Source organism: Musa acuminata, chromosome BXJ3-2, assembly GCF_036884655.1.
Source record: "Musa acuminata AAA Group cultivar baxijiao chromosome BXJ3-2, Cavendish_Baxijiao_AAA, whole genome shotgun sequence".
Classification (NCBI taxonomy): Eukaryota; Viridiplantae; Streptophyta; class Magnoliopsida; order Zingiberales; family Musaceae; genus Musa; species Musa acuminata.
In genome coordinates this window covers 22,880,604-22,907,500 of record NC_088350.1, presented here as the reverse complement: position 1 = coordinate 22,907,500, position 26,897 = coordinate 22,880,604, and the positions used below count along the sequence as shown (strand labels likewise).

The window sequence follows — 26,897 nt, the reverse complement described above, 5'->3', positions numbered from 1 at the left end:
ACTTAACCTCCTTCACCCTCTCCTAAGAATCTACAAGGAAATAGGGATATACGATCTCCCTATGTAACACAATCTATTCTATACGCAGTTTTTCAGTTTCGCAGATTTTACGCACCAATCTTCACACGACGACGAACATCTCTTTGGGAATCAGGGATTTTGTTTTCTTATTCTTCTATTGCGCATGTGATGTCGCCCCCAAAGATTTTCCCAACAGAGTGTTACATGGGACTTATAGGATCAAGATGTGTATTGGCCAAACCTTTGGTGATGTTCGGAGGGTACCGAGTGCTCTTCCATTTAGACTTGTGACTGACTTGAGCTGTGATAGTCGATCCAGGCAGTTTGTCCGCACGCTTCAAATACGTCTCATAGTCAGTCAGCTTGTCATAAAGTTCTTCAAAGGAGACTGGCGAGTCGTGTGCCCGAATTGCAACAGTCAATTCCTTATAGTCGTTGTCGAGACCATTTAGGGTATGGATAATGATCTCTTTGTCACATAGGGAATGACCTATCAAAGCCAAGTCATCGATGATAATCAGTTATAGTACTTCCCTCTTGTTTTGTCACCATTAGCTTGGATAGAAAACTGAGTTTGCGAGTACGCGAATGATTCGTTAAGGTTGTTTGCAGTTTAGACCATGCATTGACAGTAGTTACACATGAAGATATTAAAAGAGTGACGAATCCAGCAACTGAAGTTTAAATAGCTCGGAGGATGAGACGATCTTAACGCAGCCACAGTTTGTGAGTTGGATTGGGTACTGGACTAAGTTCTCCAACGATATTGAGCATGGTTGATGGACAATTGAAAGAGCTATCAACGTAACCTAATAAGTCGTATCCAAATAAAAGGTTAGAAAATTGAGCACGTCAGGATGCATAGTTGTCACCCTTTGATAACTTAAAAAGAATTAGTGTGACATTATTGATGGAGATAAGTCATGTAAAAAAAGAAGTGGGAGTCCTTGCAAGAACTGAAATATCATAAGAAGAGAACGAAGACATCCCAGTTTTTTTTTTGTTTTTTTTGCCTGCAGACCGGCAACATCTCGGATGCTCATGTCACATAAATTGGAGAATGAGGGAGGGAAGAGGCTGTTGCAGTTACTGCAGTTTGCTGCTGCAGATTGTGCACTGATGCAGTTTGCGCACTGCTGCTGCAGTTTGTTGCTGCTACAGATTGCGCACTGCTACTGTAGTATGCTGCTGCTGCAGTTTGTTGCTGCTACAGATTGCGCACTGCTACTGCAGATTGCTGCTGCTGCAGTTTGTTGCTGCTGTTGCGAACCTACTGCAGTATGCTGCTGCTGCAGTTTGTTGCTGCTGCAGATTGCGCACTGCTACTGCAGTATGCTGCTGCTGCAGATTGTGTACTGATGCTGGTTTGCTGCTGCTGCAGATTGCGCACTGCTACTGCAGTATGCTGCTGCTGCAGATTGTGTACTGATGCTGGTTTGCTGCTGCTGCAGATTGCGCACTGCTACTGCAGTATGCTGCTGCTGCAGATTGTGTACTGATGCTGGTTTGCTGCTGCTGCAGATTGCGCACTGCTACTACAGTATGCTGCTGCTGCAGATTGCTGTTGCAGTTTGTTGCTGCTGCAGTTTGCTGCTGTTGCAGATTGCGCACTGCTGCTGCAGTTTACTAAAGGGAGCCTGGAAGCGACCACAGCAGAGGAAGCTGCCGGCAGCTGCTGTGGGCCGGGAAATGGCCGCGGAGATGTCGCAGCGTCCCGGAGATTGTAGAGGTTGCGGTTTGAGAGGCAGATCTCAGGTAGATCTGCGCTGCTTCCGCTACGATTCGAGATGCACTAAGCGATGAGACAGAAGACTGCGGCAGTTCCTCACGAGGGTGCACAACAGGCTTCGCGGGGCGAGCTGAAAAAGGAAGATCGAAGCTGGCGAGACAGGAGAGAGATCGGAGAAGGATGCGAACCTTGTACTTAATATACGGCTGAGAACGCAGTTGCAGCTTCCTTGTGATTATGCAGCAGAGGAAGCTGCTGCGTGGTGGAGGAGTCCCGTCGGCCTCTGGCGAGGCTGAAAGGGGAGAAGCAGCAGCGCAGCAGAACAGCACTGCCCTTTCTAGCCAGATGAGCCTACCCTTCCCAGCCAGATGAGGAGCAGCAGCGCAGCGGCACAGTGTGCTGCCTTAACAGCCGAAGGAGAAGAAGAACGGCGCAGGTGTACGCAGGCAGCCGCGTAAGTGTACGTATGGACGGGCTTCTTGAACTCGCCCTCCTCGAAAGCACTACTGCTGCCGAGGTTCTCCATGAAGAAGGATGCACCGAGCTATGGTGGAATACTTGTTACTGTGGCTTTCAGACGAGATAGAGCATCAGATTATTGGGGCTATTGCGCTGATATCACGTTAGAAAAGAGATAAAAAAAATTATAGAAAAACTGATTTACATTAACATGTCCCTCTCCTATTTATAGGAGTTAGGAGAAAGAATTTCGATCAACAGAAAACGATCCACAGAAAACTAAGTTAGCAATGTTCTGTGCAACTCCCAGAGTTATCAGGTAATTAATGAGTCATTTAATTGAAAGTCATCTGTTCGATTGATATATAATATATGTAGATAGTAATTTATATTTCAGCGAGAATTCGAACATGGGAAAGAGAATCCAGATGTCAGCGTCGAAGATTCAATTGACTACGTAAAGAACACCACCTTTGATAAGGGGAAGGAATTTGTGGAACTTTTCATCAGTGATGGATACAGTAGTGTTCCAAAATTACGGAAAGAGCTACACTTGGCAACTCTGAAGCCATTTTGGATGCTATATAACTCGACTAATAAATTTGACTCACCTATCGCGTTACTGCAAAATATTAACATGGCAATTTATGATCCTTTAGAGATTAATGTTTAGAGAACTCTTTTGTCGGAGGTAAAGCTTTCTTGTAGAATAAGAAAAGCGTGCATGATTTAGCAATGACTTGTTGATGAAAGCTAAACATCATTACAAGGGAGTATACTCAATGGACCTCTATATTTAAGTGTAATGACATGCAGTCGAACAGTCTATAAATTATTGAGTTCTTTTTGTAAGAATACGTAACCAAGTAATCGACAATTTCATTTCCCAATAGTATATAATTTTAACTTCAAATATAAGATTATAGATAATTTAATAATACACAGGTCAATCAAATAAATAACAAAATAATAAGCAAATCGCGAGATAAGATTTACATTAAAAAAATCCGTCGATCAAATCTTCCACTTTAGAATAACGGGATTATAAAGTTTTCTCTCTATACTAACTAGAGGATATCAAATACTATATGAAATTAATCACTTAGATAAGTTTTAAGAAGTCAAGAAGAAAAATCAAGTAAAAAAAGAAATCTCAAATATCTACATCAATGAATTTGGGAAGCTTGATGTCTAGACCAACATATCAGAAAATCATAGCAATCGGATTTGAATTTGATAATTAAGTATCAAAAATTTTTTTCTCTTTAAATGAAAATCTCTTTTCTTATGATTTTATTTTTTTATTTTCTAATCCAATCTCACATTAGATTAGGATTTAGTTTTTAATTAATCTCATAGATCCATAACATAGGCGGGATCATCCAATAAATCTTAAAGTACAATTATCTGTAAAGTCAAAGTTAAACCTCGTGCTAAGTCTCACCAAGTTCTTTAAATACAGGCATCACTTGATGGATATAGCGATAGCAACACAATAATGTTATTATATGGTGTAGGAGACACTAACCAATCAAATGAACATAACCGGAAGCCAAATGTATACAATAAGCGCATTTGACATAGTAAGTTACAATTGCACCATCCATATCCTCTTCTAATCGAGCAGATATGTTTGTGTTGGATGATACGGCATATGACTTGAGTTATAGGACCTATAGGGTTAATGAAAAATTCTAACCCTAACATAATATAAGGTTAAACGAGAAAAACAAAAATAGGATATCATACATAAAAAAAAAAGGTAACATTTGTTTAGGGAGAAAAAAGTTTGACGATTGCTTAGTCAAATTAGATATGATTATCATGATTCTAATGATATGTTAATCAAGACACCATACTTTCTGAATTGATTAGAGTAGATCTTTGAGATTTATTCTTCTACTTAGTTTTTTTTCTAATTTTTTAAAACTTATATATGTTTTACATGATATTTGATATCTTCTGATATGATTAATCTAGAGAGAGTAAATTTTGTAATCTCATTATTCTATAGTAGAAGATATAATCTGATTTCATTAAGAACAAGTCACAGGAGACCAGCAAATTTTTTATGTAGAAGACTTTACGATTCTAACTAATTGCCCACATATTTATCAGATTTCATTAAGAAGAGCATAAATAGAAAATCTATCTATCTTCTGGACATCACAATTTCATATAGTTACAACTCATATTATATGAAAGTGTCATCATCTTATTTTATAACAAAATATCTCATGACATCCTACCAAATAAAAATACGCCATAAAGATAAAGAACATGTCTTTTGGTATCTTGTCATGTCATAACCATCATCTTGTATCATGTATATCATAACTGTGTCTTGTAATAAACTTTTCCTCCTTTTTTTTTTTTGTGTGTATATCATAATTTTCTGACAGTAGACTGCTTGCACAAAAACTGAACCGCGAGCAACATTGCCATCGTCGCTGAAAGATAACGTACAGGACAACACATTGAAAGAAGCTTCACGTATGCAGGATGACAACAAGTAGAGCAAGGAAAATGGCAAACAACCTTCAACTCTAAGATCCAACTTCGAGCACCACTGACTCCCTCAATCTCTGATAGCCGGTGAAGGAATTTGTTGCACGAGTGAGCAAGCTGGCCATGCCAACACTGCGGCTCTGCCCTCTCTTCTTCTGCAGCAACTTTCTAAACTTCTGTAGTTTCTCCGCCACTCGCTTCATCGTCGGCCTCTCTTCCTGTTGACGACAAACGCATTGAATCGCAAGGTCAACGACTTTTCGCAGCAAATCCGTTCCTCCTTCTTCAACAGCTTCCTCATCCAAAATGTCCAGAAGATGTTGCCTGCTCATCAATGCTAATGGCACATCATCCCAGATCGCCTTCTTCCTGGTCATCAATTCTAAGATAACGACTCCAAAGCTAAAGACATCGGTTTTCTTGGTCAGCCTCCTTGTTTCACAGTAAACAGGGTCTATGTAACCGGGAGTGCCCTGCACGAAACTTACGGTCTTGGTTTCATCTGTTAGCATAAGCGTGGATGCGCCGAAGTCGGCTACTTTTGCCATCTTGTTCTCGTCGAGGAGTATGTTGCTTGACTTCACATCCCCATGAATGACCGTATGAGACGTGGATGAATGCAGATGAGCAAGTGCTTCCGCCGATTCTGCTGCAAGTTTTAGACGGATGTCCAAGGAGATGGCCGATCCTGAATCTTGTTTGTGGATGAAGTCAGAAAGGGTCCCGTTGGGAACGAATTCATAGACCAGCATGGGAATCTCCTCCTCTAAACAGCAGCCAAACAGTCTGACTACATTCTTGTGGTTGATCTGCGAAAGGATGCCTATTTCATTCAAAAATTCTTCCTTCTGTCTGAACTCGGAAGCTGTTCCACTTTGTCTCTCGTCAGTCACCACAGTCCTCTTGATGGCCACCACTCTGTCGTCATCCAGGATCCCTTTGTAGACTATGCCATGGCCTCCGCGTCCAATGACTCCATCCTCATGGAAGTTGTCTGTCGCCCGTTGGAGATCTTGCAGTGAAAATATTCTCATCCTATGGACTTGTCTGGACATCATTTTGTCATACAATATCCAGTCACAATTTTCTCTGGAAAGTTTCTCCTTTTCCATTGTGAGCCTTCTCTTTTGCAACACTAAGAGCACCAAAATAAGAGCCAACGCAGCGAGGAAGGCGCTGCTGATGCCTAGATATGTGAGCGAGCAAACCCAATTGTTAGTCAAGCTAGTGAATGGCCTTTTTGCTAGGAATGGATTAAAGTAGAGAAATTACCCGCGATCACCTTCACTGCAGACGGGGTGTTGGGGATACATGGCGCAGCTAATGGGTTACCACGCTCGCCGGACCGGCATGCACATCGGTAGCTCCCTGGAAGATTAGTACAAACTCCATAGCAAGGGTACGTCTCCGGAAGCGTGCACTCGTCGATATCTGCTACACGACAATAGCGTTACTTCCTTCTCTATCAAACAGTCACTGAGAAAGAGAATGGGTGAAGGGTCAACCTTGGCATCCTTTATCGATGTAGGGATTGCCTTGGTATCCTTGTGAACAATTACAAAGATAGCCTGCGTCATTCCTGGAGTTGATGCACACACTATTTTCACTTCGACACGCATAATTTGTAGAGCGCGCTGCTTCGTCGCATGTCGCGACAGCTCGGAAGGCCCAGTCCAGCCACAAAGGCATGGATGAATTCTTATCCATCATTAGATTGGCAGCGCTGAAGCTGAAGTAGTCGTGATCCACAATGAAGGCATAAGTACACGGACTGAAATCCAACATAGAGCTATGACTATAGTCTTTGAATAGAAAGGAAATATCGCTGAGTTTTGCAGGGAAGCTGCTCTGGCAACATCCTATTCCGTCGCAAGCCCCGTTGATGACGCTAGTGACGTCTCTGCAGTACGATAAGCAACCGACGTAATAGTGGAAGGGATAGGTACCGCTACCGTCCTTCTGGCTTTGAAGGTACACCAAGGAGTTGCAGCCGATGATGGTGAACTTGTTGCGATCGTTGGAAATCTTGTAGACTCCATTGATGTTGTAGTCTATTTCCGGCAAGTTGATGCTCTCGGTTCCGGACTCGTTGTAGCACTGCCAAGCGACGGGAACCTGCACGCGAACCTGGCCTTGCGGCAGCGAAATCTCGGTCACTTCGATGTCGCTTGCGCCGAGGAACGCTCTCGGAGGGCCGCCGGTCGACTGGTTGCAGGTGATTGCAAATCCATCTCTAAAGCAACCGGGCTCGATGCCGAAGGGGTATGGGATGACAACTTGGCCGCACTTCCCGGAGCAGTTTTGGGATGCTGTATGCACTGCTGCTGCAAGTGTCAGCAGGATGGAGAGGATCATTTTTTTCGATCTACTCATTAGCTGGAGTAATGAAACAGATCCCTGCTCCTGCAAAGACGATGAACTTGAAGCTAAATATGCATACCTGAGCTTCAGTGACGGCAAGATTACACCGAGCATTTTTAATGACCGAAGACGTCAAACTCCGAGCAATCTATGATTCACATTATAGGATCTGATACCCTGACATTATTATATCTGATATAAGAAGGGCGAAGTTTCTGCTTTATTTGGATTGTTGTGCAGGAAACTCCCGCCCACTTGCGACTTCCGCGTAGTCGTTGCATGGTTAGGTTCGAAAGTTGGAAATTTAGATCAATTAGGACAAGAAAAACATCAAACCTAAAGCGAGCGTCGGTCAGAACAGGTGGCTGTTGACAAAAGCATGCCGTGGTGGACTCGAGAAAATGATCCATATCTTAAGAATGTTCTCTTTATTTGATCGTTAGGATTCTAATTAAGATCACAATGGCTTGTCATATTGGGTGCCGCAAACGGCTTCAAGGTGTTAGAACTACGTATATCTATATTAAGGGTTGTCATACTCTCTCTTCACAAGCCAAAAAGAAAAATAAAAATCCCTTTAATCCTTCCTTTTTTACATATATATATTGCTAAATAAAATGAATAGAAAATTCACCCCTCAGGTTAGAAAGCATGAGCGAAGAAATGTGAGAAGGTCACTCCCCTCTTCAAATGTGCTAGAATAATGCATTAAAATAATTAAAAAAATGATGAATGTTACATATTAGCATCATAATGCTATTATCATTCAAAATTATAAGAAAATATCTTGTGGTTTTACTATGATCTGATAAGATTTTCGTCAACCAGACTGATCAGCACCTTCAACCCACCATATTATTGTAACATTCAACCAACCATATTATTGTGGCAGGTAAGGCCAGTTTTCAAGTCCTTACCAGAAGACAGGTCTTACTCAAATATATTGCTCTGATATGAAGTGTGGTCACCTGTGTTCACATGGTTTGGATTCAGCGGGCACGCATGCCTACGTAGTTATGATATGGAAGACTGCTTCTTAAACAAGCATTACTTGGACCCATCATTTCTACTAATGCGAGTCTTTTAACTCCATCAACATAAACATTTGTTCCGAAATAGATAACAAGCACGAGGAATCTTCCCATTCAAACTAATCTTGACTTGTGTTAAGGATTGAAGACCGAGTCAAACGAGGCAAGCCTAGATTTGCAGGGATCTAACTTCGTTTTAACTATTCTTCTAAGAAATATTTATATCTCTGAGATAATATTATATATATATATATATAATAATCTCATATTATCTGAAATAGTCAGGTTATATGCTTTTGGATTTAATTGATATTTAATCTGATATATATGAATCTGACTCAAATTCATCATTGCTAGGTTTTGATATGGTATAAGAGTCATATAGATAAATATATTTAAATAGCTAAAATGAGAGAGAGAGAGAGAGAGTGATGGACCTAAGATTAGGCTTGGTAATCAAAGTTAAGGTATGATTTAATTAAATTAAGATAAGCTATACCAGATGGATAGACATAAATTAATGAACCACCTAGTAACACCATAAAAGATATGGATTAAATTTGAATTCTTAAAGATAAAGAGAAGAATGAATTCACATGAATAAACGAAGATATTAGTGATATTTATGTATGTGCGGGGAAAAAAAAAAAAGATAACTCGAGAGTATACCTTTGTAAGATTTTAGATTGAATTGATATTTAAATATGATAATGATATAAGTCAACTCTAACCCGTTTAATTCAAATCTATTGTAACTAAGATAAACTCATAGTCAAACTCGAGCTCAAAGCTTCGTTTGGATAAAACATATGCAAAGTTGGGAGTGATTATAGATTATCTTTATGGTTAACTATAAACAGTATTTCAGTCCCTATATTTTAAAAAATAGAATTTGAGTCTTATTTTATTAACAAAGGTAAAACATTTAACCTTAGTTCTTCTTACGTTGTTAACTTCGTCCACGGGAAAAAGTATACGTTTTGTCACGGGCAAAAAGAGCACAAATAAAAATAATAAAAATATAATTTTATTATTTTTTAAATTATTAATTTTATATTCTTTAATCGATTTCTCTTCTTCTCCTTTTCCCGACCTATTTCCCATCGCTCACCCACCGCACCTACTCGACCTACATTGCTCAACCACTACCTCTCCTGTATTGCTCGACCTCGTTGCACCGGACCCACTCGACCGTTACCACTCTTGCACCATTCAATTGTTGCATCTCCTACACTACTAGCCATCATTGTAGTGGACTTGCTTGATCGTTGTTGCTTCTACATCGCTCGACTGCTACACCTACACCGCTTGCCATCATCGCACCGAACCCAGCTTGCTCGTCATACCCTACTCGCCTATCGCCCTAGCCGATAGTGATCTCGTCGTCATCAGAGAAACTTGCTGCCTGTGCGTCTCCACTTCAGAATCAACCCACTAGCCTCCACCAGTGCCGCAACGAATGTGCCCAATTATGCAACGGGCGAGCGATGGGCAAGTAGGTGCAATAGTTGAACAGGTGCGATGATGATCTAACAATGCAAGAGCAACGGTCAAGTAGTGTAGGTGCAACAACAACAAGCAGTGCAGGTGTGGCGACAATGAGTGACACAAGTACGATGGTGATCGAGCGGTGGAGGAGCGATGGCGATCAAGTGAGTATAGTGGACAAGTAGCGGACAAGTAGGATAGAAAGAGAAGAGAAAGAAAAATTAGTTAGAGCAAAAAGTGGATATAAATTTAATAATTTAAAAAATAATAAAATTATATTTTTATGCTTTTCGATAGCACAATTTGTAACGTAAAGCGTGATCTGAAAAAACATCTGAGGTCAGCAACTCTCACGAACTATGAGCTATGAAAGATCAAAAGATGGACCATAAGTTTGAAGAACACACAACCTCCATTTGCAATCAAGAACTTTAATTTATTTAGAGAAACAAATAGCTAGTTAACAGACGTAATTTGCAAAACTGTTTTATGAAATAAGAGATATAAATGCCATAAGACAAACAAAAACATAAAAATTACAGGAAAATTAGTACCACCATTAAGTATAACCATTACATACCAAAACCTCAAATATACGTAATCCAAAATCCATCACAATGAAAAAAAGATAGCGCATGCTTTAATCATAAAATGATAGGTGAAGTAACTTTTATCAAATTCCCGATGATGTTTTTTTTCATACGACAAGATGGTGGGAATAATATCTCATAGCACCCGTACTCTAATCTTGATCAAAAATTTAAAATTATAACCCGATTTGTCACATTCTTCTACCAAATTTAGTACATATGATCGAATTCATAAATAAAAAAACTCCATGTTTTCTTATGTTTATGATGAAATTCATAATATAAATTATCAATTAAAATCACAATATCAACTAAGATACTGTTAAATCTTGAAAAATATACTTTATTATATAGTTAGTGAGAAATCCAATGGTGCATAAATCATCAAAATTAGACATAAAAAAAAAAAACAGATTACAAATCCCCAGATTTTGCAGAATAGCCCGCGTCTACCTGCCTGGGCTGGATCTCATCAGGTCCGGCCCGATAGAATTGGACCGCACTGCTACGCGGACGCATATGCTCGGCTTGTGCTAGCGCTGAGCCGGTCTGGCCGCCCGCGCTTGGGGCTGGCGGTTCGGCTCGCCTGGGTTGAACCGGGCCGAACTACGAATGACTACTTAGCAACACTAGAAAACGATGTAGCTTTTCTCCATGTGCTACCTCTTGTAAGACTCAATTCAAATGTGACGAACTCAAGACCATTGATGACATCCTCTTCGCCAAGTATTAAATTATACTATTAAATATTTAATTAGAATTTATAATTATATACAATTTTAGTTGGAAAGTCATACGAGTTCATGTCATAATTAAAGTTAAATTCTTGAATTTACTCCTCTATAAATAAAGGATTTATGCAATGCCTTATGCACGCAATTTGAGAGATGAGATGAATTCAACATAACCTTAGAAATTCATGAGAGGAGAGATTGCAAGTTTTCATATTTAATAAAAGCTTTTAATTAAAAAATATATATCTATTCTCTTCAATACTCTATGATTTTTTAATATGATATCAAAAAAAAATTTTATTTTTAACACTAAATATTTGAACTCGTTCTTCTTACGCTTTACAAAATATAGCACTTACTAGCCCTTGAGAAAGTTTTTGACAATTTTATATTTTTTTCTATTATATTTACTGTGTCACTTTTGTAATTTTATTAGATGTGTACGCACCAATGTAATAGGTTACATGACGTTTGTCATTTTGTTCTTATAACTCTGTTTTTAAAAGGATTGTATGGTTAGTATTTGGGGCCCTTTTTATTAAAAAAACATAAAACATCAATATAATTCGATCGTTACAATAAAAACCTATTCTTTTTCACCCTCGTGTAGTTTTCTAATTTTGTATTATTATTTTAATTTTATGATTTGATGGATATCAGTGATGTTTTGATCAATCAAACTCAATTCAGGTAAGATGTGCAAACATGATTGAACGAAAAGCTTAGTGTCTATATAATTGTTGACCTACATGAATATCACCCTCCTTGGGGTGGAGTACTTAAATAAATTTCCTAATGCTAAATTTTGAGATGAAAAATAAAACTTTCAAGTAAATAATAATTGATCTCGACCGGTTTAATAGACTTAGCTCACAAAATATAATATTGATTTGATAAATATTATTTTAATAATTTATATTGAGTTGATATTTATGACATTGAAATGTTAAAGCGGGCTTGTTCCTACTCACTAACCGTGCATAGAATCATGAGAGTAAATATTTTCTCAAACAATCTGTATATTAAGTTAAACACTAGTTTTGCACTTGTTGGCTGATAACTATTGTTTCTGATTTAAATTTTTCTTGAGAAATCCCCTTTGAAATGATAAACGCATTGAGAAATGGCAGTAACTTTGAAAATGTCCCCCTATCTCATTATTCCCACTTAAAGTTATTATTATTATTATTATTATTATTATATAATGAGCCTTAAGTGGGGATAGTAATAAAGAAAAAGGATATTTAAGTTTAAAAAAAAGAACGGAAGAAGCCTAAAAAGAAAACAGTGCAAATCATTAATATAGTTTAATGTTTGACCGAACAAACTTGGAATTTATCTCTGACAAGACTTGTAGAGGCAGAAGACTACTCTAAAACGATACGAGTCTGACATGAGCACGGACATAGTGGGAATCCCACGCTCACTGCAGGTGCTTCTCCTACCAAATTGACGTGCCTAACGGTCCTTCATACTTTAGGTACCATTCCACTGATCCATGACTCGAAGGAAATCAGCGAAAGCAGACGACTGCACCCATCACCAGAGCTGGACCCGCTCGGCTTTTGGACAAATCCAGCAGCCTAACTTCGCATGTGGAAGAAGAGATGCACGTGGCGGCCATTGTTCAAGGCCTTCACGAGTGGCACAAGACACATGCTTGGAACAGGAGCTATATGCTCACACCTCCCTTGCGCACCACCATGGGCCAGGAGTTGACCCTTCCATCGTTCTGAACATTGGCACATCACTTGGATCTCATCCAGTTATTCTCCACCCAGCATCAGATGCATTTTCCGAGAAAAAAGATCTTGTGAATGAGCAGTGTTGCAGATTCTGGCATATGTATGTTACATGTTCAAACTTCAGACTTGTTAATCCCCTGAAGAGAGAGAGAGAGAGAGAGAGAGAGAGAGAGAGAGAGATCTGAGTACTTGAAAAGTCAACCCAATTTTATGCGACCAGAAATCAGAAGACGACTTGCAACCTGTACTCCTCATGAACAATGATAAAAGCATGCCCTGGGTTTCATTTTCCACGATATGATCACTGAAGTTGTCAGACTGAAATAATTATAGATAGCAAATAGTGCAGGATTATGTGAGTGTTCTGGCACGTAGATTAATAATACCTACCTTCTCAGAACAGGGATACCACATTTATAAGAACGCCAAAATAGCTGGTATCCGCGTTCCATGAGAGATATGCTCTCGCTTCAAGAGCTTTACATTTATGCATACGTACGTGGGAAGGAAGTCGAATCTTACAGCGTGCCTCTTTGGCAATGATACATTTATACACCAAGCGCTAACGTGGCAATCCACATGCATGTCACGTCAACATCAAAGCCTGCGTATACACAAATGACGCAGCATCGATGTAGACATAACAGTATTTGCCTGCACTTAAAGAATTAAGGACTGGAACTTAATTGTTGACTCCTTTTGTCACTTTTGCATGACAGAAAGAAATAGGAACCTATCAGCTGTTGCCGATGACTCTTTGCCTTGTCTTTTCTCTATAATCGAGCACTTGATGGGGATATACCATGTGTAACAACTGTCGTGCCGATTAGAAACGAGATAAATGCGTTTAGGGGTAGTGTTATTAGTAGGTATATAATAGTGGAATTTGAGAGACTCGTCTCCACCACACCACCTAATCTAAGACGATTCCATTCTGCCGATGCCATGGAGTCGCGTTTATGGTGCTTCAATTAATTGGTTTACGAGCTGCCAAAGGGTTGAAGTTTAGACTGCAACAAAGGAGCAAACTTTTTAATATGGGAAATTTTAGAGGTCTCCTATGACATGGGAACATTTTAGAGCTTCGAACTAATCATCATTAATGCTCCACCTCCAATATCTCACTCTTTATATTTCGACTTTGTGATATGTATTCAGCTCTCAACTTCAACGGAAATCAATTCATCTACAAAAAAAAATTCAAATAGGTATTCCTATTACTTTACAGGCATTGACTAACACAACACGTAACTCGGTGTGCGTGCATGTCTGCCGCTCGGTGGGAACACACCTACATTATCATTTGACTGCGTTCAAGAAGAACTACGATACGATCTAAAACCTCATTTTGCAAGTCTTGTTAAGACTGCCAGAATCTGCACACCAAATCTCTCTCTCTCTTCCGCTCTCCCTCCACTTGCGGTGTTTGGCAGAAGGCAATAGGGAGAGGAGATGTCCAGACCCTTTCTTTATTGCACTTGTGTCTGCAGATTACATTCCGGAAGTCAATGATCCCATCAATTTTCTATGTATATGTGATCGTTAGCCTCCACCTACATTGAGTCATAAATCTTTGCAGCAGAAACTAAGGGCGCTCAGATCCATCAACGGCGGTGGCCTTGTGGTCTTCGCTTCCTTCTCCGCCTTCCATCCTCACTTTTTTAAGGTACGACGCGACTGAAGCTTCTACTCTTTTTCCATGTTTTGAGAATTTGACATTGCCGATTCTCCTAGGAGTTCGTAAACTATGTGTTCTTTGATTCGTGTGGATTCGCGCTGCGAGGAAATAAAATTTATTCAGGACAGCTCGGGATTTGAGGATTTAGTGAGACTGAAGAGTCTTCTCCTGCTGGTTTTTGGCACCACCTGAAGCCATTTATTCCGGCTTTTTCTGTAAAAATCTGTTTATTTTATTCTTGAGTGATGTGAAGGACTTGTTTTCGATGCATTTCCGATTACATTCTAGCTATCGTTATGCACCCCATGAAAGAAAATTTCTCGACAATTGGTGCTTGCAATCTCATATTGGTCAAAGGAACTAGTGATATCTTGAACAGAATGCATCTCTCTAATTCCAATGCGAAATTAAGGTGCCCGTCGATAGTGCATGGACAAAGAAAGACTATAAAGTATGAGAAGCAGAAGAGAAGACTTTGATTAAAGACAAAAACATATGAGAGAGAGAGAGAGAGAGAGAGAGAGAGAGAGGGAGGGCATCATTCAATGCATGAGAGCTGTAAGAGTAAACAGAGGGAGAGGGGTGGCAATTTGTCAATGGTTGGGCATCCCCTACTCCGCGGCTCCAAAACCGGCTTTTTAATGGTGTCGGGGGTGGGCAAATGTATGAGAAGTGACGGTAACGCCTCAGGCCTCTCTGTTCAAGTCATGTGAACCACCTCTGGTGTCAGTATCCTTGGAACTTATAGTTCCTTATATTATTCTCTCAAGGGAAAAAGGAAGAAGAAGAAACCACCACCGCGTCCATGTGCGTGAGCACATATCATCTCAGGCCTATATATAACCTTTCCCTCTGGCTCACAGTATCTTGTGCTCCTCAGGTTTAGTCTCTGGGTTTTTGGACAAGCTTTCTCAAGTCAAGTTCGTCCCCGTTCTGGAGGCATCCACCGTAGTCTCAGTGAGGTTCTTTTGCGGTAGCGTTCTCCATTGTATGTTTATTTACTCTTCTTCCCCCGTCCAGTTTTCTTTTCGCCATGTATGATTCTGGATTCTAGTTGTTTGATACAATAATCTTGAGAAGCGAGAGATCCAAATAAACACCAATGGTTGACTTGCATGCTCCTAATCTATCCAAAGAAGCGTCTGACTCTTCCCCACAACCTCTTGAGCTCATTGCTAATCCTGTATCTCTGTAAAGTTTCTCTTTCAGGCGTTTTCCTGGTTTATTGATTTCTCTCCTAAAATCTTTTATTAAATATTTTTTATTAAAAAATCAAATATCTTCTTTTTTTAGTCATCATTGTTCATTTCTTCAGATGGAAATTAACTAGCAGATTTTGTACTAATTCGTCATTGATTTCTCTCCTTATGTGGATTCTCCGTCAAAAGCACTATTGACGTTTTGATTTCTTTCTTCGTGACTTGGAATGTTTCTCTATGTAACGTTTCATTTTTCGCATGGTTTATTGCCCAAAAGGTGCTTATATTTTCCGAAATTTTATAGTATTTATTGGAAATATCGAGGGAATATTAAAATGGTTGGTTTGACCGTAATAACCTTAAACATGCTCTTATAAAGGAAAAGACCGAGCATGGATTTATGAGTGTAGTAATGCAATTTACATGCTCGCTCATTATGCACATAATAATTCCGTTATAGTGAAGTATAAATGTATGCATACGTATGTATAGGTGTACCCATATTTTGACCAAGAATTCATATACTCTAATTAATAGTTACTAATTCTACGCATCTCGATATTGCCAACCCATGGTTGACTAAACGGAGCCTTCCTGGCAGATCTCTCTCCCACTGCTCTCGAGCTTGTATGATGGGCTTCGTCCGTGCTCCAACCGTGAGAAGTGGCGACTTCTTGGAAGGGATGCTCAGCGACTATGTCGTTGGCAAATCTTCCACCAAAATGAGGGCTCCCAAGATTGCATCTTCTCGCCTTGTTGCCACGCTCACCTTCCTTCAGTTTGCCTTCGCCATGTACGCCACCTTCCTCCTCTACTATATGAGCCCCTCCGTCGACCTGCGCAGCAAAGCCGACTTCTCTTGGGCCACTCGGATCGCCCAGCACTGGAAGCACCTCATCATACAGCCGAATCCGCTGACGAGCTTCCAGGAAATCCCCGCCATCAGCTCTCCCGCCGAGGTCTGTGAGTACGAGAAGATCGATTTCTCGCAGAAGAAATCAGATAATGCACTGATGATCAAGCTGAAGAGGGAGCTGTACGACGAAGTGTTGGCCTTCCAGAAGACGAGCTCGGGGGTTGAGACACTCGCGGAGCTTATGAGGATGAAGTCCAAGTGGAGCCCCAATGGCCCTAACGTCCCAAAGATCACCGTGATCCTGAACCATTTCAAGAGGAAGACGCTCTGCGCGCAGCTTGATTCGTTGCTGAACCAGACACTGCCGTTTCACCATGTCTGGGTACTCTCCTTTGGCAGCCCAAACGAGCTCTCGCTGAAAAGGATTGTGGAGAGCTACAACAATTCCAGGATCAGCTTCATCGGTTCGAGCTATGATTTCAAGTACTACGGACGATTTCAGATGGCCCTGCAGACGGAAGCAGACTTCGTGTATATTGTTGACGATGACATGATTCCTGGGAAGAAGATGCTGGAGATACTGTCCCATGTCGGAGGGACAGAGAAGTACAAGAACTCAGTTCTGGGTAGCATCGGAAGGATCTTGCCCTTTAGGCAAAAGGACTTCACGTTTCCAAGTTACAGGAAGTTCCGGTCGAAGGAAGCAGGCCTGTACTTACCCGATCCTGCTTATGATATCACCGTGGAAAGCATTGTGCAGGTTGATTTCTTGTCGAGTTCATGGTTTCTATCTGCAGATCTCGTCAAGACATTGTTTGTGGAGACACCGTTCACTTTTATGACCGGTGAAGACTTGCATCTCAGGTGAGGACTTGTGCTTATCACATATGGACACAGTGCATTCTCTATCCAAATTCTAATGAGTGCTTCTCATAATATGTACCTTTGCGCAGTTACCAGCTCCAAAAGTACAGGAATGCAGGATCATATGTGCTACCTGTGGATCCAAATGACAAGGAGACATGGGGAGACAGTGAGCACCGACTTGCATACGTTTCCGAGACCACCGTCATCTTCAAGGACGTTGTCCAAGTCCGGGACGACCAGTGGTGGCGTGCCTTGTCCACCGGTTATGTCACCCAATGGGCTGCCATGCACCCTCAGAAAATTGATGCTCTCTTCTATTGCCACTCCCTCGGAGAAGTGAAAACCTTGGCTCCTCTGCTCGAGAAGTTCCGCACGACCGTAGGGAAGAAAGCCTACATCGTCGTGTCGGGTGGAAGGTTCTGCTCCTGCGAAGCAGCCGTTAGTGTTCTCAGGTGGCCAAAGAATGTCTGCAAGGAGAGGAGGTTCAAGATCTTCGATCTGGAAGTCGGAGCCATTTCAGGGGTGTCCAACTCGGAGGTTCCAGTAGTACAGGCAGTGTACTCGAGCTTGAAGGGGATTCTCAAGATCCACAACCCGAGTTTGCTGATCGCTGTCGATGATGTCGATCAAAATGTGAAGAACGCGCTGAAAATGGCGGCCGAAGGCAGCGCAAACGGTACAGCTCTGGTTCTTCTACAGAGGACCACTGTGCCAAAGGTTCTATGGATGGCTGATCTACGACCGACAGCACTACCGAGTAAGAAGCTTCTTCATCCTTCTCCCTCCAAGATCACTTTTTATCTCCAGAGAAACAACTAAGTTAGCAAGTCTCTTACATCCATGGCAGGATTAAGTATCATTGAGTTCTTGTGCCTTGCAGATTGGAATCGGATGCAGATCACGGTGAACATCATCACCCAAAACCGTGCCGCCTCTCTACAGAGACTCCTCAGATCACTGCAGAATGCATATTATCTTGGTGATGAGGTGCGTCTCAGCTTCAACATGGACAGCAAGGTTGATGAGGAGACCCTCAAGGTTGTGGGATCCTTCCAATGGGCACAAGGGCCAAAGTTCATCCGGCGTCGAATCATCCAGGGCGGGCTGATCCGAGCAGTGAGCGAGAGCTGGTACCCCTCGTCCGATGACGAGTTCGGCCTCCTCCTAGAAGATGACATCGAGGTCTCCCCCTACTACTACCTCTGGATCAAATATGCACTCTTAGCCTACCACTATGACCCCCAAGTCTCCCTCCCGGAGCTCTCGTCCATCTCTCTGTACACGCCTCGTCTTGTCGAGGTGGTGAAGGAAAGGCCAAAATGGAACGCCACCGAGTTCTTCAAGAACATCCATCCCAACACACCGTACCTCCATCAGCTCCCCTGCAGCTGGGGTGCCGTGTTCTTCCCCAGGCAGTGGCGAGAGTTCTACGCCTACATGAACGCCAGATTCACCGAGGACGCCAAGCAGAACCCGGTGCAAATCCCAAAGTCGAGAACCAACGGGTGGCAGGCCTCATGGAAGAAGTTCCTCATCGACATGATGTACCTGAGAGGGTACGTCAGTCTATACCCCAACTTCCCCAACCAAGCAAGCTTCTCCACCAACCACATGGAGCCCGGTGCGCATATCAGCGCCAAAGACAATGTGGTGAAGCATAAAAAAGAAGACTTCGAGGTGCCATTGATGAGGGATGACTTCACCAAGCTCCTGCCTTCGGGGAAGATGCCTCCGGCTTCCAGGCTCCCGGCGCTCAACCTGTTCAACCAGGCGGTCTCTTTGAAAGGTTTGAAAGCTGCGGGTGCAAAGCTTAGGCAGGATGTGATCAGCTGCAACGAGTTGGAGAACGTGGCGGTCGATCATAGCACTGGTTTGCCCAGGAACTGCACAAAGTTCTGAACCATAAATTTGTTTAGGCATTCTAAAGCTATTCGATCTACTTGTTATTACAATTTTTTGGTTTGTTTACGAGGGGATCTAATTGTATAAACCGCAAAAATAAAAGCTTATCAGCCATCGTAAAACGATGGCAAGCAGCCTTGTGGTCTTCAGCTCCGGTTACTGCATGGGGCTATTTCGTTTTCCTTCCAGTTCTTGTTGGAAGACCTCAAATGAAAGTGGCTAGTTTTCGTTACTGTCACTGTCTAGGAATCTTCCAAGCAGCCTATCCCTATGTTATAATGGATGCTAAGCAGAAACCTTTTCATCTGTTAACAGAGATAATTGAAAACTGCATTCTTTAGTTCTTGTTGCTCTATGATCCCCTGGCACCTTCCATGATACATAACATTCACCATTTTGTGCTCTGAGACAGCTCCTTATCTTAGCAACCTCTATGGTTCAGTATGAGCTCCAAACAGAGCACAAGGAGGAAAAATCTCTTTCCACTTTGTCTTACCCTTAGACATCCGCATTCTAGTCAACAAAAGCAGAGATTAAAAGATTGAGTTAGAATAACCAGTTTCGTTGCCAGTAGTGGATGTCACAGGAACCACCTTATTGACTAAAGTAACAGTGGACTTCCATTGAACTCAATGAAGTCATATGTAGTAACCAATATGTATGTCTAAGATTTATGTTAATCCTGCTCCTGGTCTGTTTCCAGTAGAGCAGTCAACCGTGCGACCTCCTTTCCCAATGTCAGTCGAATCATAATACAAATGCAATTTTTTCTCCCTTTAGTTGACCTCTTTTCTGAATGATTACTTCCCGCAGCATCTCCTCTTGCATTTGAACTGCTCTTTCCATCTTCTTGTCCACTTGGATGCCAAGGAACCTTATCTGCTATACAATTTGAGACTTGATTCATATTGAACATTAGACCTGAGACAAAAAAATAGATTGAAGAGAATAGAGTGAGATAGAAACTAGGAAGAGAAATAGTCAGATGGAAAAAGAAGAGAGAGAGAGAGAGAGATTCTTCTATCATAATGCTTTCCTTTCTCTTCCTCCACTAAAACAATAGATTGGATCACATAAGTACATAACTAACTCAAAGGACTAAGGATAAAAAAGACAGGAGGTAGAATGTTGTATAGAGAGAGAAGTAAGTTAATATCACATTGGACTAATATCTTAGCCCCATAGAGCCTAAGTTTTACCGAGTTAGTGTCATAATCAAACACTATTAGAATAATTATATCAATGATTATGGTAGACTGCATGATATAGTATTTGGAGTGGTTCAAGATCACTACATATTGTCAATCCATTGATGGAAATTACATTTTCTTTTCCAAGTTATCATATTTTTTTTGAATTTGTTGAGAAACATAATTTGATTTTGACAGGCATGGTAAGAGCAACAACAACAACTAATGAGTAATAACATAGATCAAATGATTGCTTTCGTTTCTCATTCACAAGCACTTAGATTTGTGGTAAGATTGATTCTGGATGATTAAGGTGAGTTTTTTTTTCTCAGAGAAGAAGATTTGCATGACTTGATTAAGACAGATTTTGTGTCTCAAGTAAGAAAATTTGATGGTTAGTTTATTAGCGTTGACCTTTTACTCTTTAGTATACTCCAATTGTTCATTTGGTATTAGTCAAAGGTTTACGTTGAGGAATCACTAATGTCATAATCTAAATAATGGTGGTTGGATCATGGATTGCTTCGATTGGATTCAATGTATAAAAAGGAGGCCACCATACTAAAGCATTAATTTACACACTGTTTGATAATAGTTGAGTTATGGTACGTTGTTCTCGGTCATCATAGATATCGTAATGGGGTTGATGATGTCATCATGCAAAAATTACAAGATGTTGTGTTTTTGCATGAAAATTAAAAGATGTTAGTGGCAAATGAAATCAGTACTCCATCGTTGGATTGTAAGTCAATTTCCAACTTTGTATACTTGGATCCTCCCAATTGTGATGATGAATAGTTGGTGCTACGGAAGATCTTCCAATTTGATTGACAAGGTTTAATGGCAAAATTGAGTAATCTCTTTTGTTGTTTACATCTTTGTGTTAAGAAGTTTGGAGTATATTTTGGAAAATCATAAATTAATATTTTATACTTTAAATGAGATTATATAAAATTTTAAGGATAAGAAAGTCTTAGTTTAAAATATATCTCAGAAGATTTCAAATAAAATTAGATAGAGTTATAGAGATTAAGGACTCTTGTATTTTACATCTATAAATATGTAGCATCATATAGATTAATTCAAGTCTTAGGTATTTAAGTCAAGTCTATTCTATGTAAATGTTTTTCTTTTTTAGAAGTTCAATAATATTTTTATTTTTTGTTCTAGTTTTTTTTTTCTCCTATTTAGTTTGATCTTGGGATAATAGTATCTTATTACTGTTATTTGAAAAAGGATTGCACTTGTATATGATTCTTCCTTTCTTCATATGGTATCAGAACCACAAGAGTGATAATATATGTTTTCAAGATGATAAAGAAGATATTCTTTTTCGACTATGGAATATTATAGTCTAGTTGGTAGATTTAGTATTAACCTTCTCAATTAGTCTAATTAAAAGACTTGTTTGGAGTCTTATCTTATAGGGGAAGATCTATAGGATGCGACAATGCAATAACACCACCAGATAACTGTAGATGGAGACGCCATGAAGAAATGGAGGCTTTTAAATGCAAAGGTTAATTTTTTATTAAATAGATCTGTTTCTCATGATCTCTTTGAATACATTATTCATTATAAATCAGTTTCATATATTTGAATCACTCTTAATGCATTGTTCAACAAAAAGAATATAAATCGACTTCAGTATTTAAAGAATAATTTGAATATTATCCAAGGTGATCTCTCAATTTTTCAATATTTTTTTTAAGATTAAAAGTTTAATAAAATTTTTCTTTTTCATCTTGAATTTTTCTTCTTCTATTTAGTTTGATCTTGGATTAGTAATACCTTGTTATTATTATTTGAGAAAGGATTGTGATCTTCCAATCCTTCACACTTTAATTATCTTTTGAGTGAAAAATAATATGTATAAGATAATGTGATAGTATGCATCTATATCGATGTTTATATCAATAGTCTAAGCATCGATAAACAATGTCATAATCTTCTATCCGGTTCCTGTCAAAATTTACCACGAGGTTGAGCCCTAATTCAAACAACCAAAGAAATCTTAACAAGTTTTAACACTTGATGGATAACATATCAAATTAAATTTGAAATACTTAATAGAGGGGTTCATTTTCATATAAGTTAAATAATCAATGAAATTTACCAAAAGTCATCAGCTACTTAAGCTTACTGTACTGAAATGAGGGTATGTATTGAGATATGGGAAACAATAGGAAGAAACATACAAAACTAATTACGTGTAAACATAATTATCTTAAGATGAAAGTAGTTAAATAGGGTTGGTTACAAACAAAGTGTACACGGGAAGTTGCTGCCACACTGAATTGGCAGCAGGGGAACACCGAATGAATGAATGAATGCTATAATGATCGCTTCGATCCTTGTCAAAATCATAGCCAACTATTACTCATCAAATATTATTGCAAGCACCAAATTGCATCATTAAGTGGCGGGTGAACCCATCAAATCATAGTTCGGTCTCATTAACAGTGGATAACTACGATTGAGATGCAAGTTTTTGAGGACTCCGATAGAAAATTACCATTAGAGAAGATCCCCAGTTTTTTACATACAAATCCTTCGGTCATTGAGGGTGGGACCCAACCGACAGTTGTGCCGTCACCTCACCTTTCTCTGTCCATTCACATGTGCTGCCTAATCCCATGGGTGCAACAACAAGGGGGGGGGGGGGTAAAACAGCAACTGCATGGTTCAAGTTATACGTGTCACAAATTACTGCTGCTCCGGGCTGAAAAGTCAACACACTCGTTGACTTTAAATTGGTCTCTACACGGCATGGTGAAATGACAAGAGAAAATTGTCGATGTAAATCAAATATATTTATATATATTTATAAATCTTCCTAGTAATCACCATCAATCAATCTTCAACTGCAAAAAGAATTTAATACACCAAGCTCCAGCGATCAAACTAGTGTTCCCCTTCAGTAGCCCCTTCTAATCTCCCCTCCCCTTCTCCTCGCTGCTAACTATAATAGCTAGTTGTCTCTCTTCCTCCTCTGTCTTTGTTTTCTCGGCTACCTCCTACCTGTGGTGCTCTGCCTATCCCTCCTCTAAAAGCGTCTTCTCTTTCGCTTCCCTCCTCTGTACAAAATTTAAGGGGAATACAGGAATAATACTAATAATAATAATAATAATAATAATAATAATAATAATAATAATAATAATAAAGCAAGAGAAATCAGAAACCGGGATGACTACACTTCTAAATCAAGGGGAAAGAAGAACTGCAGCAGCTAAGTATGTCGTCTTCGTTTCACTCCCGCCGACGGATGTACTCGAGGAGATCACAGCCGTCGGAGGAGGAAGACATGGCGGCGCCGGCGGGGGCGACCTTCTGGCTCGCCTTGATACGCATCTCCACCACCTTCTTGTGGGAATTGGAGTGGATTGATGGGACGAAGGTGGGGCTGGCGGCGGGGCGGTACTCCGGGAAAAGCCGCCCGGACTTGTACCGGACACCGCAGGCGTTGCAGAGAGTCTTGGGCCCCATGGGGCCGGCCCTCCACTGAGGGGTCTTCTGTATCTCGCAGTGCATGCACTTCCTCACCGGCGGAGGCGAGCCCGACTCCTCCCCGTCGGCAGTGGCGGCCGGAGTCTTCTGGCTGTTTTTCTTCTTCGGTGGAGGAGGCGGGGGGCATGACTCGCCGAAGCTCTCAGGGTCGGAGTTGGCGTCGGCGGAGAGTGGGTGGACTTCGGTGACCGCGTCGGAGGACGGCGGGAGGTAGGGTATGGTGACGTGGGGGCGAAGCGAGAAGGCGGCGGGTCGCGGGCGCTTGCTGCGCGCGCGGGCGGGGACGGCCATGACTGAAGGCGCTTCCGGAGGACTGATAGGAGGAAGCAGAACCTTCGCATCCTTGCAGTACGAAGCCGAAGTCCAGGATGACGAGGAGGAAGAGGACGAGGAGGAGTCGCTGCCGCCGCTGCCCCTAGTGTTATCTTCGAGAACAGAGACCGGACTGGAGGTGCGGAAGAAAGAGTGAGCTTTGGCTTTGGGTTGGGCATCGCTGTTTTCGTCATTGCCATTGTTGGTGACAGCGTTGCAGCTTGGAAGGTCGAGGGGGAAGGAATCAGAGTCGTCCAGGAATTTGGACATCCATTCCAGTTGCAGAACATCAAGTTCATCACACTGCCCAATCCAAAAATAAGCATAGAAATGTTAATTCTTCGAAGATTATAGCAGTAATACTCGAGGAGGGAAGAGATGACGTAGGAAGAGATAATTCCAATTCCTCAGTATATTCCTCTTTTTTTACTGAGTTACTTATTTACTTGCGTAAAAGTCTGATGAAGTTATAGATTCAGTTCAAACAAAAATTGGAAAAGTGATGCAGTACCAAACTTTGGCTCCTAATAAGTGAATTGTGACTTGAAAGAGTTGCCTGCAATTATTAGTGCTGCCGGAACTAACAGCAAACATATTGTTTTAGTCGTGCTATAAAACTTATTATTGGCTTTTTGTTTTTGTCATTTACTACCTACTAAATCCTTCAAATCAACCCATGATGATGGGCTTAAAGAATAACTTACTGGGCCGAGCTTGTCCTCCGCAGCGCTGAAAGGAGCACCAGACTTGTTGCTTCTGCTACTGGAGCCATCGAGCGAGTCTTCTCCGACGCCGCCTAAAAGCCCGTCGGCAGAGGCCGGCACAGTCGCCGCAGGAAGAAAAAGATGCGCGCTCTGGTTGCAGGGCTCCACCAGCCCCAGCACATCGTCGGGGAAGTCGAGCAAGTCGTCAATGTGCTCAAACAGGTCTCCCATGACATCCTCCATGTGGTCGCAGTAGCCCCGTTCCCGTACCTGCACACACACACCATGACATCGACGTAGCGTATCAGCAAGCCTGCGTGTGGCAGAAAGGATTCACGCCAACACAACGAATAATCCAATGCAACGGAAAATCCGAAAGAGAAAGACGAAATAAACCACCAGACTCGCAGGAGGTGTTCTTTTGGTCATTGTTAATGTTCTTGTGTACTGCACAGAGGGTGTTAGGCAGGAGGAGACCAATGGGGAAGGCTTCCATGGCAAGAACGAAAAGGTCAACATATGAAGACTGGGCCGTCACAGACGTGGCGCCGAGTGATTTGTTTGACGTGTCATTACCTCTTCATGGCCCGATATCTTCGACGTCAGTTAAGAGCTGGACCAATCGGCAATAGTTACCCCTTGCGATTGGAGAATAATCATTATCGGTTCGGTAAAAATCATAATAAATCTCATAAAAGATGTATATGTTTTGGCATTTGCACGTAGGTTTCCATGTTTACTTACGAGCAGCTGTAGAATTCAAGGACAAGTGTGATAAGACAGAGGAATACGAAGTAAACGGAAGGATTCTTTGGGAAACAAGTTGACCGACTAGGAAAAATGGTGGCGAACGATTCAGGAAATTCCACAGGCCATTTTCGCTGTCAAGTCTTTTGAGGAGGAGGAAGAATTCCCGGACGAGGTGGGCTGTTTCCGAGAAGAAACGATCAGACCAAACGTTTGATACAAGTCGAGACAGCCAGCCGAAAAAACACGACTGAGTCAACATGATTGTGCACACGATGATGACTGTTTCCGTGTGAAGGAATTGACTGGAAGAGGGAAGAAGCCACGGGGGAAGGATGGAGATGAATTAACAAAGAGAAACATCATCTCCTCCATGATCATTGTTGTCTGCAGAGATTTACCCCTGTTTCTATTCTGAGACTCTCTTCCCTAACTCCAATTAACTGCAACAAACGGCAACACGCTTGATTGGTTCAACTCACAGGAGGAACCAGGACGGAGAGTACAAATTCCTAATACAAACATAGAGGAACTGGTGTGCGCACAGAGGGTTGGAGATGAACTGAAACAGGACCAGTACTCTGCATTAAAGCCAACTGTGCAGTCTGTGTCCAACTAAGCACTCAACGAAACGGGAAAGAAAAATGAGCAGGGTTGAACTAAGCACTAGAAATGGAAGCTCAAGTGCTGCAGCTGTGTACAAATCCTCACCAACAAGAAGGTTTGCAGCAAGAGGAGAGCAGACGAGCTGCTCTACAGCTTCAATTCTGCAGCAGCAATCACCGGACCAACTCCATGATCAAGCAGTAGCAGCACACCAGTAGCTTCTTATTTCAGCAAGCTCCGCTACTCACGCAGAGACACAGTAAGAAGAGAGGAAAGCAGGGAGTGGGGAGGGGGATTTTGAGGAGGGAGACTTGCGACGAGGAGAAAGAGAAAAGGGGGGGCAAAGGCCGGGCACCTAAAAAGGGAGCTGATAGAGAGAACGTGGGAGGAGTGATGGATACACACCACCACCGCACAACATTAGTGCAATACAATCTAATTACTGGCATGGCAGCATCAACGGACCCACGGTAGGTGAGGTTTCCTCTCTCAGTGCTAGCTGTCTTCACCAATCCCTTCACCATGAATCCTCTCTCTCTCTCTCTCCTTGTGCGCGGGACCCACGCTCCGGGCCCCACCATGCCCGCACGCCACGGAGCCTTCGGCTCCCCCTCCTTGTTTTGACCCTCATGTAGTAGTAGTTTTCGTATTCCCCTCTCCCTC

The 26,897-nt window shown here is 41.4% G+C and overlaps 3 protein-coding genes across 6 annotated transcripts; 1 reads left to right on the top strand and 2 right to left on the bottom strand.

The window, feature by feature from the left end:
- Positions 1 to 4,619: 4,619 nt before the first annotated feature.
- On the bottom strand, positions 4,620 to 7,192 carry LOC135631521 (wall-associated receptor kinase 1-like). The gene is made up of 3 exons (XM_065139257.1): positions 6,223 to 7,192; positions 5,990 to 6,148; positions 4,620 to 5,903 (listed from the first exon to the last, which is right to left on the bottom strand). Exons 1-3 carry the CDS (start codon positions 7,190 to 7,192, stop codon positions 4,756 to 4,758), a joined length of 2,277 nt encoding a protein of 758 aa, XP_064995329.1. The 3' UTR covers positions 4,620 to 4,755.
- A 6,982-nt stretch (positions 7,193 to 14,174) lies between these two features.
- LOC103970426 (uncharacterized) lies at positions 14,175 to 19,480 on the top strand. 3 transcript variants are annotated; one of them, XM_018820194.2, is made up of 4 exons: positions 14,175 to 14,332; positions 16,145 to 17,263; positions 17,353 to 18,023; positions 18,147 to 19,480. In XM_018820194.2, the coding sequence occupies exons 2-4, from the start codon at positions 16,173 to 16,175 to the stop codon at positions 19,163 to 19,165; spliced, it is 2,781 nt and encodes a 926-aa protein (XP_018675739.2). In that variant the 5' UTR covers positions 14,175 to 14,332; positions 16,145 to 16,172; the 3' UTR covers positions 19,166 to 19,480. The 3 variants fall into 3 exon arrangements, with proteins under 3 accessions (XP_018675739.2, XP_009382487.2, XP_009382480.2); XM_009384212.3 differs by lacking the exon at positions 14,175 to 14,332 and adding an exon at positions 14,881 to 15,317; XM_009384205.3 differs by lacking the exon at positions 14,175 to 14,332 and adding an exon at positions 14,881 to 15,332.
- A 3,669-nt stretch (positions 19,481 to 23,149) lies between these two features.
- LOC135631767 (GATA transcription factor 4-like) lies at positions 23,150 to 26,590 on the bottom strand. Of its 2 annotated transcripts, XM_065139641.1 has the most exons (4): positions 26,340 to 26,590; positions 25,281 to 25,494; positions 24,882 to 25,151; positions 23,150 to 24,480 (listed from the first exon to the last, which is right to left on the bottom strand). In XM_065139641.1, the coding sequence occupies exons 2-4, from the start codon at positions 25,398 to 25,400 to the stop codon at positions 23,608 to 23,610; spliced, it is 1,263 nt and encodes a 420-aa protein (XP_064995713.1). In that variant the 5' UTR covers positions 25,401 to 25,494; positions 26,340 to 26,590; the 3' UTR covers positions 23,150 to 23,607. The 2 variants fall into 2 exon arrangements, with proteins under 2 accessions (XP_064995713.1, XP_064995714.1); XM_065139642.1 differs by lacking the exon at positions 25,281 to 25,494 and having other exon boundaries at positions 26,340 to 26,587.
- Between the last annotated feature and the right edge of the window lie 307 nt (positions 26,591 to 26,897).